We start from the raw sequence: 17,132 nt of genomic DNA, 5'->3' as shown, positions 1-17,132 counted from the left end.
GTAAATATCCCGAGCACACTCTTTGGCACCTGTACCAAATATTTAAAGATGTTGACAGATGTAGAAGCAGCCAGTGTCAGTTTTACTAATGTGACAGAAGGTTGCTCAGGCCTCTTGGTAGTACAGTATTTATCGTAAGAGGTTTTAGATTTTATTCATCCACGTTATTACCACCTCTTTAATACCATTTGTTTGTTTACACATCATATTGTCCATTGCAATTGCTTACATTCAGGGACATGTTATTGCTCATTGCTATTGCTAGCAGTATTCATAATATTTGTGACTTTGCTTGATCCTGTTTACGTCATACCACCCCTTCACTCATGGAGTCCTGCTGTGCAGCTGGTGTACAGAACCTTGATTTATTAAGTCAGCCCTCTTAGAAAATTGTCATGAAAATCCCAATTGTAACCTCTAACCACACTGAAGAATAAAACACAAGCCATTATGAAAAAGATAAAACTAAAAGGAAATGTGATAAGAAATTTCACAACTACTAATCGCTATATGTATAAACTTAAAAGGTTGGCGTAGGTCATATTGACAAATGCAATCCATCAGAAATGTAATTCATTTTACCTGCAAATTTTTTGGTAGAGGTTCAAGATCACACAAATGTGAGAGGACCCTGTCTTACAAATTTATTATTATTATTATTTTTGGCTCTTTTTTCAGGTTCTGATGGCTTTCTTATAGACTGTACTCTTATTCTAGTTTTACATATCTTCAAAACCACGCCCTTATTACATAGAAGATAACACATCATATTAATATCCAAAACGTTTATTCATTCTGGCCTTAAACCTCCCCATCAGGACTGTTGAATAATCTGTTTATGTGTAGTCTTGTTTTTGATCAGACCGGCGTCACTGGTTGTTTTTCCATGCATTAACCCTGTGCTGAGCTGGCACCCTGTCCGCAGTGCACCTTTGAGTGAACACATAGTATATAGGTGTACCCAACTCTCACGCAGTGTCAGCTGTCATGGACTCCAGCGTGTTCCTTCTGTGAATTGATAAGTAGCTATAGAAAGGGATGAATGATTTACAGATGTCTTTACCTTCTTTATATTTACTTACATTGACGTGCCTACAGTACAACCCAGTATAAAGGTCATACGTGTGGGAGTACACGTGGTCATGTACAGTAGAAAAGTAATCAGAACCGGAGTGGTTTTTAAAATGTTTCAGTGGTCTGTTCTCAGTTTTGTTTCGCAAATTAGCTTAGGCACATCTTCACACAAATTGTCTGAATAATAGGGCTGAGTGATATGGGAACTAAATGAATCAGTTTGTTTTTTTCCCCATATTGATCGATCTCAATTTTCTGTTCAATCTTCTTCCATCTTTTCACTCTTCAAATAAAGCCAGTAAAAGCGATCCTTTTTACCATTTATTTAGGTGAAATAGAAGAGCCTTGGTGGAACAACAGAAAAACACTGTAGATATTTTTGGATATAAGTTTACAGAGCATAAAAGGCAACACTTACATCATTAACAACAAAAAGCAGCACAGATGTGAGTCTGGTAGCTGCAACGCCACAAGGTTCACCCATTGTATATAAAATCTAAGTATAATAAAATTTTGAAAGTGTTGTATTGTTTTCAGTGATCAAGACTATTACAGTCTTACAAATCAAATTTTTAGGTGCTTTGAGGTTTTAAAGTTTTTAATAGTTCATGTTGTGAAAATAGAAAAGGCTCCCTACAGAATCCGACCTTTGTGTAAGCTGTGGATACCCTGTATACGGGCAGTTTGATTTCCCAAAAAACTGCATTGTGCTCTATGGGAAAATTCTTTCTGGGTCCAAGCTCCTGGGAGGTGCAGCACCAATGAAGTGGCCACTAGTCAATCTCATCCCAGGACATAGGGGGTGAGATCCAGTTCTTATTATATATCCTTGTGTATATCATCTGGGCACTGTTTGGGCATGTTAGCTTTGCTCAAGTTGGCCTACTGGTGGAAGACAGGGGTCACGTGACAAATGACTCTTGGGTCACGGTCATAGTCTGTATATATAAATGAACATGGCTAACCTACTAGTCGGCACGTTCCAAATTGGAGGTGATCATGGGCTGCTCCATCGACTCCAATTCCTTTTACATTAGAAAACTTTCACCCCTTTCTCTGTAACTGCTGCTGTTACTCAGGCTCATCATTTTGATCTTAAAATGTTCGTATTGACCCATTCGATGTGATCCTGGTGTATTTATTTTGCTATTGTGCCTGTAAGTCAAGATATGACATTAATAAGTGACAAATCAACAACCTTCTTTCCCCGAGGTTGCTGCCGCTAGGATTAGCAACTGCTTTGACTGACAGCGGTGCTAATTGCCCATCCCCTGCTAAACCAGTGGTGTGGGCATAAAGGGGCATTACCTTCCACAGCTTCGCTGCAGATTGGCTCTTTAATTACTATGATACTTGCACTTGGAAGTCTGCTCCAAATTTGCCTTAGCCTCGATGAGCTTCATTTGACTGGAGCCGAACGCTATGGGTGAGGTCACACTGCTTAGCCCACTTTTTTATACACTTGATGGTTACAGGCCAAACTATATATTTACAATTTTAAAACACATAATTATTAACATTAATATTTAATGAATAAATATTATATAATATTATTTACAATGAATCATGAACCGTCAATATTAAGTGTATAGTACTATACAATTCAGGTACAGAGAGCAGGATGTCAGGATCACTACAGGTTTTATTTTGTGTTGATATGACCAAAAATTCTGGAGAAATCCACATTTAAAGTTTGGAATGAGTTTATGCAATATAGTTAGCCTAAATATATGCACTGCCGCTATCGGCAGAAACCCGAGAACGATCTTGCTGATTTAAAATGCACTTGCTTTATCATCAAGATCGACCAAAGATTGTGGTCTATCAATCTTTTGATTTTTGGCACTGCCCTTTTGAATTAACATGACTTTGGACCTACTTGTAAAAATGTAACCAGTCGCTGATTAAGTTATCCCATCGCATCTTCACTTTACAGTGATCTGGTCAGCTGGTAAAAAAATGTACTTGTAGGAGAATGAATGATTTTGAAATAAAACATTTAGTTTCATCTGATTGACAGACCAAACATGAATTCCATGATCTGATCCTTTGATCTTCTGAAGCATATGACTTTTTTTTTTTTTTTTTTTTCTCTTGAGTTTTCCATGAGCCGAGAGATGGCCAGTCCTTCCAACAGAATATTGTTTCTGCCCACTGCACACAGACAATATACACAAAATACTGCACAAACTGATCTCTCACCTACTCCCTGTGTTGTCTTTCTGCTTGGATAAGTTTAATATGCTGTTCTTTCCAATAAAGCCACACAGATGGAGACCAAAAACAATGACATGAAAACTTTGCTGTATTTTCAATTCACCCTCTCTTATAAGGCAACGATATCCCAACATGAACTCTGCCTACAGCTGTATAACATGATTTAAATTCCTATGCATGGCCATGTGTAGGGATTGTTTCAGATCTGATTCCTCTTTGATTTCACACGGTTTAATAGTGATGACTTCAGCATGGGCAACTCTTTATATAATGCCGTTCTGGGAAGTGGTTGGTCTGTATTGATACTTGAATGGTGTCCAGATCGCTTGAGGAACAGTGCTGACAGTTGTCTTTGGTGTTATTAATCTAGGTGTGGACCTGTGTCGGTTGATATCAGTTGTTTTTGACTTTTGTTTTTGAATTTCAGCGCTTTCAAGTGCGTCCAAGTAGTAGATGGGCCCTGTCCATCAATTAATCAAAAAGGCAATCACTATCAAAACACTTTACGCACTCCATTCATTCTCCTTTCTGCTGTTGTGCATACATTTGTATAATTCTAATAAGGTAATTAGTCTACTAATAAAACATGCTGCTGACCGATTAATTGACTAAATGACAAATTGCAGCCCTACTTCCAAGCTCCTTATATTTAATTGTCACTGCTGGACAGAGGTGGCCACACTAGTAATAGCAAATTTGTTAGCTGATCCAAAAGTAGCTTGTGTTGCCCAGGCTGCACAGAAAGGCACTATTTTGCTTTCCTGAAAATGTTGCTCCCCTCCCCCTCTTCTGCTCTGCTTGAGCTTTTGCAGACACTCTTAGTCTTGCTCTTCCTTCTTGCTTTTTGTGAATAACTGAACCATATATATGCTGGTCTCTTTTCTCTTAATAATATAGTTGTATTTGTCAGTAAATGTCATTTTTTAATTTTATGTTTTTAAATGTATGCACCTGGGCAATGTACAGAAGCTTGTTGTTGGCTGATACAGACATCCTAAAGAACATTGTGTACTGTTGCTACATGGACTTGTTTATTAGACATATTAGCCACACAAATAATATTACTAGCTACATTCTTTAATGGTTATAATGTTCTACAAAAGAGAAAAAAATTGCACATTTGAATCTTATAACCAGAACAGTATTTTTATAATGCATTCATTTTTGTACATGACAAAATGCGGGCTCTTTTTCTACTCTCTTAAGCATTAGCTTGCTGGTTGGGGCAGGTCACTGTGTACACTGGAGGACCTATAGTAAATGTAAATGTTTTACTGCCTCGCAGCACATGGGAACACTGTGTCCTGAGGAGCTGACGGTAATGAGTTTTTTTTCTATTGCTGACGCATTCGACCAATGAGAAGTGCACGTGTATTGTAGCGTGGACTCCCACTATACCCAGACCAGGGTAACAGCAAATCAGCTAGTCCCTAATCAAATAACATTATATCACATGGCTGCGTCCTTTACCCCTTTTTGTCTGCACCATTGTCCCAGCTGCTGTTTATGATGTCATTTACCCAAAGCCGGTCCGATCCCTGTCTGACTCTGGTTGGTAGCGCTGTACATATGCTTTTAGGACTATTAGTCTGTTGTAGGCTTGTCAAAAATCTTGTCACATTTGTAAATCTCTCAATCCAGAATGATACTACTAAATAATACTGAACAGTGCAGCAGGCCCATTTAACCCTTTAAACAATTCTATTAAAAGTTGTCATTACAACCATACTTATTTTAATAGTCTTGGATAATTTTAGACATTTTGAAAGCTAAGTTTAGTCAGATTATTCCTGTATTATTTGACCTTGTCAGTCTATTGAAGGCACAACAGTGAGATGGAACAATCTAGAAGCTATTGTAATATGTGCTTGTCTGTTTTTAAGAGTTTGTTCAGAAACAGTTACCTGCAGACTCAAGATGGCAAAAAGAAGATATAAACAGAAAATAATAATCTCACCAAATGTTGACTTGATGCCGTATTTCCAGTTATGGCAATTTAAATGTTGAGTCGGTATGCCCCCCAAACAAAGCATGAATGCAGTAGCTGTGTTTTGCCGATGCACTCGCGTATAAAGTAAAAATATTATATTTCCGGTGCATAATGCATCTGACATGAGCCACACCCATTGCATTAAATAAAGAGACACTAAAAAGCGGCATAGAGGTGTAGAGAAATGAAATGAATGCAGAAAAAGCTCACGATAAACCACAAGTAGTTTTGTGTTTATGCTAGCTTTAGCCATGTCCCACAGTATTAAACATCTTTTTGTGAATTGCTAAAATTGGCTTTATAATTACAAGTATAATTCATATACAGTTTTTAATAATTTATTAAGAAAGCATTTGTAATGTTTGGGTATCATCAGTGTCTCACGGAGCAGAGCCCTGTCCCTGGACCCGGAGCCGTGCCTGGAACATGGAAACGCAACTCGGTTGGTGGGACCTACACCAATCAGACCCGCTCAAAGGCAACCTCATCCGAACCATGCCAGTGAACAAGCTTTATTGAACTCTAAATTGTTATGGTTATCCTTGAATTGTGTATGTTTGTCCACAAACGCAGCAGTGTTACTTTGTGACTCAGTTTTTGGAGAACGACATGTTTTCAAATAGGGGTGTGTGTGTTCCTTCAGTAGTATCAGAAAGGCCTGCTGTGTGGAGAGGATTTACACACGTCACAAGCCTTCATGCACAACAAACAACATATCCTTAAGTGAACAAATAGTGCATTTTAATATAGTGTCTTTAAATATTTAGAGTTGGTGTGTAATGTTTACACTAACATTTTATTAAGACACAAGCAGGTGGTAATTATTCTTTCAGGAGAACCAGGATGCACTTTTCCAGGATGTGCATTGCCAAGGTATTATTGGCGTCTAACTTGAATAATTATTTATTTAAAATTAGTATTCTGGAAATGCGGCAAGTGAGGAATAACTTTGAGGAGTTTAATGCAGTGAAGTAAAGAACAGACAGCACCTGTTTCAGTTTTTCATTAATTTATGTTTCCTCAAGTAAGAAATGTAGAGTCCAAATGGTGTGGATAGCTGGTTTTAGATTAGTTTTTACACTTAGTTTACATAAGGCATTTAAGAGTCACCAGGTTCAACTTCTTTGAGATACTATTAAGCCTTGAGGGGGAGGGAGCGGTGTTGACAAATGAATTGCACCAGGAACTTGTCTTCAGAACTACGCACTAGGCAACATAGTCATGCTTGGAGGCAACTTCTCAAACAGTTATTAACTGTTTTGTCTTGGTAAACATGCGTTGATGTGGTGACTTCTGAATCTGTTCTTGATATTATGTGTTTGTGCATGTTTGTTTAGGTGTGTAGAGTTGATGAGTTCTGCCCCGAGGATGCACCGGTCCGAAAGATTAGGAGGAACAGAAGCAGCAGAACAAAGGACAGCATTTCTGTTAGATTTGTGGTTACTTTTCTCACGGCTGTTAGCTGACGATCAGAAAGACACTGTAAACACACTTAGGGCTCAAATGATTATTCGAGTAAATCGAGTAATCCAATTACTAAAAAGCTTTGATTCTTATTCTAGTGCCTTGTTGATTTGTTTTAATCTTACAAATTAGCTAAAACCACATGAAACTGAAGCACACGGAAACATTGCAGCGATTGTTTCTGCACTTCTGCAGCGCTTCTGTTTTCGCATGAAGACTGTGGAGGACTGCACAACAGTGAAGAGAGCTGTACATTTGAGATCCATGAGAGAGTTTAGGTCCAGACTTGGACTTTGTAATCGTGCTTGAGTATGGCTTGGTTCAATAGAGTTTCACGGCCTGCACTCACACCTGAACCGAACCGAGCCACTGTGTGGTGACGTCATCACATGGCGTTGTTTGTTTGAGTCCTGCAGTGATCAACAGGGCTACTCAAATATGCTCTTAAAGAGATTTTATGGAAGGTAAAAAATGTATGGATTATCATTATTTACTTCGGTTACTCGATTTCTAAAATAATAGTTTGCTGCAACCCTAAAGTAGAATATTTTCCTTTGTCACGTTATTGTATGAAAACTTCTAGACTTTAAATGGTGAGAATGTTGATAACATTGACTGCAAATGTTTGGTACTGCTCTGTCTGAACCTCTGTTATTCAAGTTAAACAATTTTAGAAAGATCTGACAGTTTAACAGCACAAATCAGCTCACCTGTAGTTCAGATAAGTTTCTCTCACACAAAATTACAGTCACAACCTAGCTAGCATTAGCCAACAGTTTTTATTTTTTATTTTTTATTACTGTATTTTCCGGAGTAAACGTTGCTCCGGAGTATAAGTCGCACCTGTGGAAAAAAATGCATAATAATGAAGAAAAAACATAAGTTGAACTGGACTATAAGTCGCATTTTTTGGGGAAATTTATTTTACAAAATCCGAGACCAAGAACAGACATTTTATCTTTAAAGTCAAGTTATATAATAACTTGTTATAAATAATGACAATAAAATGGAGAACAGACTGAATAGCAGTACAGCACGGTAATGTAACACATTTCCCATATATATTCAGCTACATGAAGCATAGACAATGAACTGTATAAGTGTCTGGTATGTTAATGTAAGATATTAAGTTAATCAGAAAACTAAAGCATAAAAAACAAGCTAACAATTTTACTCTCAAACTCATGCCAAATCACTAAATCCATTGAATTCTTCATCCTTGGTGTCGCCTCTGAACTCCGTCAACTCCGGAAGTAGATGAAGCACCGCTTCTGCTTCCATGTGGCTGTCATACCGGTACACAAGACAAACCTTGTGTACCCTTTCGTGGTTGTCAGTGTGACAGTAACAAAGATGTGAAATTATATATTTTAACAATTTCACATAAGTCGCATCTGAGTTGCACCCCGGCCCAACTATGAAAAGAGTGCGACTTAGTCTGATTTTCAACAAAAAGGTGAGAGTGACTACCATATTTTCCAAACACCTAAACAGGCTCTTAAACGATTGTATCAGTCTACTGAAAATGTGTTGTTTAAAGAGGAGATATGGTTGTAATTGCGTTGTGTGTGTGTGTGTGTCTGTCTCTGTATAACATATTATAAAAAACAACAGTAAAACAACAGTATAACACAAGTATAGTACCCCCCCCCCCCCCCCCCCCCACATACACACACACAGGCACCTCTCTCTTTCTTTCGCTCTATCACACAAACACACACACATTTGCTGTTTATCTTCTTCTCTGTCTCTGACACACACAATAATAATATAATATTAAATTATTACACAAGCAGGCTCAGTCAGGTGTTTTTTCCAAACTACATCAGATTTTCTTACCTTGTTGGACTGATGGGATAATAATCTCAGTGGGATTTCTGGCATCTCTTGTTTTCTGTTCAATAAAGAAGTAACCATTTTCACATTCTTCCAGATATGTTCTGTGTTCATCTTCATATTTTTGTTTAGCTTTGCATTTTGGCATTTTGACGGCGACGGTAACAGTCTGCATGTGCATGAAATGTTTACTTAATTTTCCGGCATTAGATGTAACCTGCGCAAATGATTGGCGGTCAATTATGTGTCTGAAGGACAAAAAAAACAATCTGCCAAATCAATTTTTATATATTATTTATGATTTGTTTTACTTGATGGATTTGAATATGCATGTGGCTCAAGAGTGTTTGCCACCCCTGTCCTATTCAGACTCCTCCTTATGGTTAGGTGCAATGATCAACCCGCAAGCCAAGTCACCCATGCTCCCACACAACAATTCGCCATGAATATACAAAAGCATGATACAAAACTATACACAACTTGGCAAACCTGATGTGATGTGCAGTAGTTTCGTTAGTGGTGGTGCGTGTTGCGATAATGCTCTGAAGGGGGTGTGACTTTGCTCAGGGAGCAAAGGGAGGCTCAGAGCATCAAAAATAAAAATTGTAAAACATGTTAATATGTTGTTTTCAGCAAATATAACATATTTAGATCACTGTTTTACCTTTTGTTTTGAAAATGCTATGTTAACAGTTAATACCTCATAGAAGTAAAATACCCCCTCTTTAAATCCATTTTGTATTTTTTCTTGAGTTTTCAGGTGATCTTAAAACTTTTTGGCATTGGTGTTTGCTAAAATATGTATTGTGTGCATGGTAACAGCTAAACATTCCGTCATAGATGTACGGGAAAAAAAACACCCCTGGGATGATGTCACTGCAAATTATCAGTAAGTCGTTCCATTTTAGATTTAATCTTTATTTTGTCACTCACTAAATAATATACTTTCTTGCTGGCATGACTGAACGATTTAGTAATTGGTGATCTTCATTCCCAGAAGTTAAATGATTTTCCAGTTGAAAGTTAATCAATCATCGTCCTCCTAGCTGTGACAGTAAAGTCAGCATTGTTGAAGGGGAGGAACTTTTGCGTTTTTTGTGGTACTAGGATGGAACTCAAACTATAAACACTCTATAACATAAGTGGATTTATCTATTCCTTAACTGTCCTACTTTTAGATTTGCCAACATTTGAAGATTTAATTATTTGACTTGCTGTGTTATTGGTTGTTAATTAGCCTAGCATTGTGATGATTTGGGACATCTTTTCTCTTGCTAACCCACTGTGCCCTCTGCTCATAGGCCGACAGTGTTCTCAGTGTTTGTGAGGCAGATGCAGTGGCCTAGTTTCACAGGCGAGTCCTGGCACATCTCCCTGGCCCACACTCTGCTTGGGCCACGTGGAACTCCTCACCTCCTGCTGCTCTGCACACTCAGACTCATATGAAAACTATACTACTATATTCACATTTTCGCAACATGTTTATGCATGCATGTTTATTTACAGGTTTTCTCTAAGCATGACTACAGATTTAATTAGTGTCCACATCAGTAGGTTGCATGAGTCCCCAATATTTATTTTAATCACGTACCACACGTTTCACATCACAGTAATGTCATCTTGGCAAGAAACATCACATGAACATTTGAGCCCCATGGCCCAAAAAACGATTTCCTTTTAGTTTTACATAGACTTAAATAATAAACTCCATGTGACTTTGTTTATAGACTCTTACTAGGACTTTATGAGTTATGTGCAGAACTTTTACTTTCATTCCCGATTTTACACTGGGGGTGTTAATGACACCCTTACTTCACATGTGATTACTTCTTATGTAATATATTTTTTTGTAGTATTTACTTTCAACTACAAAAGTGATCAAACACAATTTGTTTCCTGGATATTGAGTAATCAATCTGCTCTTAACACTGCCATAAAAGTAAATGGGCAGATGTCACTGCTTGTTTGCCACTTGGGTTGAGTAAACAAAGAATGCCAGGTCATTTTTATTTACTTAATAAAAGGAAAAAAAAAACAACAACAAATGTGCTTTATATTGTAAGCTTTACCTTGTTACTGCAATTCATGGGTTTCAGGCAAATAATTCCTTCCTGTTTAAATTAAAATTCTGCTCCTCATACTTTTTTCTTTTTTTTTTTTTTAATCTTCCTAACGTAGTCCTGACTGTGCCTGGCTCAAGATCAGTAATTAGGAAGTAAATAAATGTGTCCCCAGACTGTGCTGCCATTGCTCACTGGTCCTGACTGATTGACCCAGTGGCATTGAAGGGCAGGTCAAATGCAGAGGACACACTTAATTACACATTTTTATATAGCATCTTTCACTCTTGTTCTACTTTCCCCTGATCACTCTTAACACAGTGGCACAGTTTAAGATGATTAAGCCCTTTAGCGTTCCCCACGTGTGCGGGCCTGTGAATAACAAACACTAAAGACCTCACTGGGCATTTAGGCCACTTACTGCTATATGCTCTGTCCTGGGGCAAACGAACAGCTCAAATGGTTGCTAACTTGGTATGAATATCCACCTCTGAAAGCTGCACTCCCTTATACACGAAGATTTTTGCATTCCTGTGATAATGGTACAGTTGGTTGGGTCTGGTTTATGGGCTGTCCAGTGATCCTGAACAGAGCAAATCCAACAGGACGTACCAAGGCTTTGGTGTCTGGGCAGAGCACTGCCAGCTCATTGTGTTCAGCCTTTCTCTGAGCACCACTGTTGGTCTATGATATCTCTGCCTACCGTGTGTTATTCATCCTGGTGCCAGTCTCCACACTATGCTGTATGCCACGTTGCTGACATCAACATTGTTCTTTTCGCATTTGCACATTTGACTTTTTTTCCTTTGGTAATTGCATTTGCGTTTTTAATTCAGACCTGACCTGCAAACTCATATTTTTGGAGACTTTTTTTTACATTGTATAATAACTTTGAATTGTAACAGACCGGGGAGAATCCTTTCGCCGTCTCCCCCAGTCTCCATCCCCAAGCATCTGAGCTCTGACTATTTATACCAGAATGACAAAGCTACATACATTTTAAAGCAGAGTGACTTTTGTTTCGCACCCATATGATAATGAACTTTTACACTTAGACGGGTGAACAACAAGTTTCCTGTGGGATGACAGAGCCTTCACACATGTTAATGCCACTGAACAAATGCTTTTAAAGACACAACATGAATATACTTAGATTTCTATCACGCTTGCTTTGGTAAAGGAACATGAAACTGAAAGATGAATGTAGATTTACATGTTGACTCTATTTCACCTGAAGCTTTATGCAATAACTTGGCTTTGAAACATGTAATACCTGTATCTTATCTATGCATTCGCTGATTTTCTTATTTTTTTTCTGCAGGTCACAGTATATTCCTTTCTGTTGTGTCATGATTTGAGTCTTAAATGTGGGTCAAAACACACCCCTCTGCTGCTCTTCTCAGATTGGCTGTCCCTCTTTAAGGCATTTTTTTTTTTTCCTGGATTTCCTCGAGTTCCTGACTTTACAGTTTCAGCATCGAGGAGAGCTATAGTCTCGAGTCTACTCAAAGATGTTAGTGACGCTATTAAATACATTTAATTATGTGAAACATATTGCTTAATATAATCCTCAGTCAAATAACTTTAGTGCTTTGATGGAACTACTACTTGAACACAACAGCACAAGAAAGCAAAAGCAGGACAAGTTTTACTGTCATGGTTAAGGTTGAATATCAAGCTGTTTTTCCTGGCTGATGTCGATGGCTACATTGATGATTGCTCTCTCAATACTTTAAGTCGGATATTTAGAGAAGATTGTATTGTATGAAATTAATATAAAATCAGGTAGTCAGTCCATCTGAAGTTCAAGTATCACACAAAAAGCACATATCCTGTAAAATATACAACATGTATTGCTGGATTTCATCACAACATTCTATAGGTCAATAATATTTAACACAGGCGAGGGCAGACAAAATCAGTATTGTTAAAATACATATCTATTTTGTAAAACAGTGAGTTCTTGGGTTTAGTCACTGAAGGAAATCATTAGGTTCAGCATTTGTGAATTTACCTTTGAAATATTTAATGGTAAAATACAATGTAATGAATACAAAAAAAAAAATGGTTCTTGCCTCCATTTGGAAGTATGACCCATCACATTCTAGGATCTGAAAACCACCAATAGACTCAAGTCAGCACTTGTCATGATATCTTGTATTTATTTAAATCCCCCACCACAAGCTAAAACTTGTGACATTGTGGCCATTACTACGAGTGGTAACATTTGCAGCAGTGGTGAGTTTTTTCATTTTGAGTAACTGGACATATAACACTGTTCTACTTGTGAGAGTAACTAATTCTTTATAACTCAGTTTTCACTTTAGTGTTTTTTTGTATTTCAGTTTTGCATTGAGCCTTTGGGGCTCTTAGCTAGGTTTTGTTGTAATTAACCTGTATTTAAATAAGCCTCTGTGTGGAAGTGAAGTAAATAACATTTCCACGCCCCTTAAATGGATGTTCAGTCTGTGTATCCTATACGTTGACCTTGTTAATAATTTGACATGGAGTTCTGTGTTGGACCTATACTTAGCGCAAATATATCAAGTATTGCCCTGGTAACTGTATCTCACGTATTCTAAAATATCATTAAACAACACATAAATATGCCCCCTATGTGGACTTAACGATTTGTTTCTTCCACACCATATTATATAACTTTGTCCAGTCTATCAGTGCTGAGTGATTTATGACCAAGACTGCCTCCTCATGCCCTGTTGGAATGGTGAAGTGTGACACATAAGACATAAGGACCACTACGTTCTCTGAAGCTATGGATCTAAGTTTAGAAGAGCTTATACCGGCTCACCCTCAAAGGCACTTGGGTCTTGGGTGTCCTTCACTGCCTTTGTCACCCCTCCGTAAGTGTTTTTCAGAGAAGGGTACATCACAGTGTGTTAACACCATAGGGCCATATAATTTCTTGCAATTCAAGCAATTTATGTGAGACATTATCATTATGCCATTATTATCTCAATATGGAATTTTAGGGGTATGCCAGTATCAACATTATGGGCAGGAAAAATGCAGCAGGACACCGACAATATATCTGCATATATAATTTGAGCTTACATTTTTAGACTAAATTATACTATAGAGAGCCTAGAAAAGAGGCAACCATGTTTAATTGTATTACTACACTCTTTGCAATTACAAAAGCAATACAATTTCCCATGTTCTAATGAAATGTTTCTACACTTTTATGCGCTCCCTATTAGACATTTAGTATCGTCGGAGTTCTCTTCAGCTGAATGGATGTGTGAATGGACGTGTGCGTGGACAGTGTACAGCTGGCGGGTCCGTCGTGATTGACAGCTGGGTGACATGCACAGATGGTGGTACAGTGTGATGCCGAGTATGTGTGTGCTGCTCTTTCTCTGACCGAGAGCTAACACGTCTCCATGTGTATGACCACAGAACCCTTCCGCAGCGATAGGTGTCATGTGATTGTGGAAGCAGAGTCTTTGCACCTAAAAGACACTTGATGTGGGATGTGCTGTCTTCATGTTGTATATGGGGTTTTCCTGTCAGGGTCTGTGTGAGTGCCTCGTGTCCTGGCTTGTGTTGCCGTAAGGAATCACTTACTATGTCCTTTGGACTGCAGTGCTGTGTTTGCTTTTATGGTATTGCCTAGAGGGACCCTGAGTGAAAGGGGCTTTGTGAACTCTTGGGACATTTTCCTAAACCTGATCTGTATAAAAGTCCGTCTTGCGCTCTGATACAATACTTTGACTTAAAGGGTGCATTCACACTTTCAACACACCACAACATCACCACATCCAAATTGGTTCTAAACACAAACTAAATCTGGAACAAAACCTGGACTAGAGGACTAGCACCAGGATTACAACCAGAACCAAAACCAAACTTGCATTAGAACTGAAATTAGACTCAAACCAGGACCAAACAACGACAGCGCGTCCCATTCCCGTACCCCAACCAAGACACAAATAACTGCCCAATACAAAAATGATGTACATGTTATGAAACTATGAATTATTGTAGATTACTATATACGGTAATCACATTGTGTTAAACATGAAACATTCTGGGCCAACAACATCCAGTAAATCATCAGTGCAGTGCCCTATTGCTGAATCAATATCCTGGAAATGTGGTGAATTCTCCTGGATTAGATCCATTATCAATATTTATTTTTTATATAATATATAATTTTATTGTTAGTTTTACATTTAAAGATAAATGGTCAATTTAAGTAATGTCATGAGATGTTGTGGCAGAAGTTAATCAAACAACCATAGGATTCACTTCCCTAGTAGAGAAAAAAACACAATGTACTTTTTGATCTTTACTAGGGAAGCACCAATCCAATACTGGTATTGGATGTCAGTGCTGATACTGAAAAAAATTGCTGGGTTGGATATTAACTTCCATATACCGGTTCAGCCGATATCCTGGTTGAACATATACATCGATGTAATAAAACTGTTTACTGGTCATAGTGCGTCTAGAAAGTATTTATACAAAGTTGTTCAGTTGTGGGAAAAATAACAGCTACATAACATTTAGATCACTTTTGTCTTATCTTTTATTTTGTTGTAAGGACATTAATGCAGTTTTTAGTTGCTGGACTGGTGTTGGTTGATATCAGATATTGGTCAATACTTTAAATCCAGTATCAAAATCAGTATCAGAATTGTATAAGTTGGATCAGTGCATCTCTAGTCATAATACTAACTGTTTTGCCAGGCACATATTAGATTTTTTTTTTTAAGACCAACCTCTCTGAAAATATATTATATTTGTAATAAACCTTCCTCACTTTGTATGATCTGTTTCAGACCCTATGAATTCCCCAGATGGCGAACAAACAATTAGTAAATACAATAATCAGTTCATTAGTTAGTGACACATGTTTGATTAACTGTAACCTGGCAACAACTATGTGGACATGGTAGCTCAAAAATATAGTTCCCTTGAGTCATTTTCAGTATGTTTTCAGATTTTTTATCCAAGTCTACAGTTGCTTTGTCCTTGCTTTCCACTACATTTCTCACATTAACTGAACTGATAAAAACTAACCTAGAACATTTTATCTCTTCTGTATCTGGTGTTTCTGCCTCCATTAAACACCATTATCTCTTTGACTACCGCCCCTTATCTGGTCAAGTCTTAACGTTTTCCCATTGTCCCATGTATTATTCAGAGCTACAGTACAATTTAAGAACCACATATAAATTATTCAAATGTATTTAGGTGGTCGGCCTCTTGCTGTTGCTATTGGCCCAGATGTCTTTGAACAAGTTGTAGGTTGAATTGGCTTCACGTTGCTCTATGTGACGGTGTATGATTCAAATAACTTGAAAATTTTACATTTTATACCTAATCCTTAATTTCAAATATTGGAGCCAAGACTGTTTCTTGCCTTGTATTTTTATGTGACGATTTTCAATGGCCTTGCTCCCTTGAATGTGGGTTATCTGGCTCCACACTGTGGCATGTATCATTTTCAAGGGCTACATTCTGTATTTTGTAGTGTTTATCCTAATGTTAACCAAATTAAATTAGAGCTTTTAGCACTCTTTAAAGCGTGTGCCATTAGTCCTATGCCTAAGGGACCCGACTTTACAGCTTCTGAATGGGTAGTTTTAGCATTATCTATGTACCCTTACATCACTAGTCTTTTATAACACCATCAAATATATATGGGCCATTTCTTTGTTTTATTTTTATTATGTAACTACTCCTACATTCATCCGTGTAGACTAAATTTAGATCTGTGGCCTCTTTTTTGACAATGAGCCTGATCTTGCCTTGGTTTTGTGTTACAGGAACCCCAGTCATCATGTGTATTGTTCGGAGCAGAGCCTGTCTGGCCCGGGTCAGTCTGCTGGGCACACCGACCCGGATGAGAATGACCACAAGCAGGACCTCACACAACAGAAGGTGTGTACAAGCTCTGCCAACTTAAACAATAACACTATACTGTAGTTTGTATGTTTCTCCTTTTCTCCTGAATAATTAAGATTATAGCAGCCCCCCCTAAATACAAGCACGGCAGCAAACATTAATCAAAATAATTAATCGGAATAATTATGACTTTAATAATTATGATTCTAGTGGACAATAATCATATTTTTTTAAGCGCAATTGTTAACAGGACTATAGAGAATCTAAAACTCATCTTTTATCACAAGAACTATCTAGAATCCTTCAGTCACCATATTTTTATATTGGGTAAAATATATTTCAATGAATGTACAATAGAAATAATCATTCAACATTGTGAAATCAGAGAATTAATGGTTTATCTTTCTTCCAAATTATGGAACTACTGCAGTCATAATACACTCAACACTATTCACAAGAATACTCTTTTCCCTTTTGAAATTTTTATAATCATATAACACATACATGTCATTGTTTCTTATGAATTGGTTCTGTTGATATTCCTCCATATTAAACTTTGCATATGGGGATTTGCTGCTTCACCCTGGGGAATATTATTAGGTGTGCTATGGGTGAAATGG

General features: G+C 37.6%; 1 protein-coding gene across 3 annotated transcripts in view; it reads left to right on the top strand.

Moving 5' to 3' along the window:
* The window catches only part of suco (SUN domain containing ossification factor), a 35,163-nt gene that overhangs the window by 2,648 nt on the left and 15,383 nt on the right, over nt 1-17,132 (top strand). For all 3 annotated transcript variants that reach the window (XM_033992128.2, XM_055221097.1, XM_033992127.2), the window contains one exon: nt 16,434-16,548. In XM_033992128.2, the coding sequence (XP_033848019.1) occupies nt 16,434-16,548 (115 nt within the window). The remainder of the gene's footprint in view (nt 1-16,433; nt 16,549-17,132) is intronic.

Source organism: Periophthalmus magnuspinnatus, chromosome 4 (genome assembly GCF_009829125.3).
Source record: "Periophthalmus magnuspinnatus isolate fPerMag1 chromosome 4, fPerMag1.2.pri, whole genome shotgun sequence".
NCBI lineage: Eukaryota > Metazoa > Chordata > Actinopteri > Gobiiformes > Gobiidae > Periophthalmus > Periophthalmus magnuspinnatus.
Note: the sequence above shows the minus strand (reverse complement) of the source record. Positions and strands in the feature narration are given on the sequence as shown.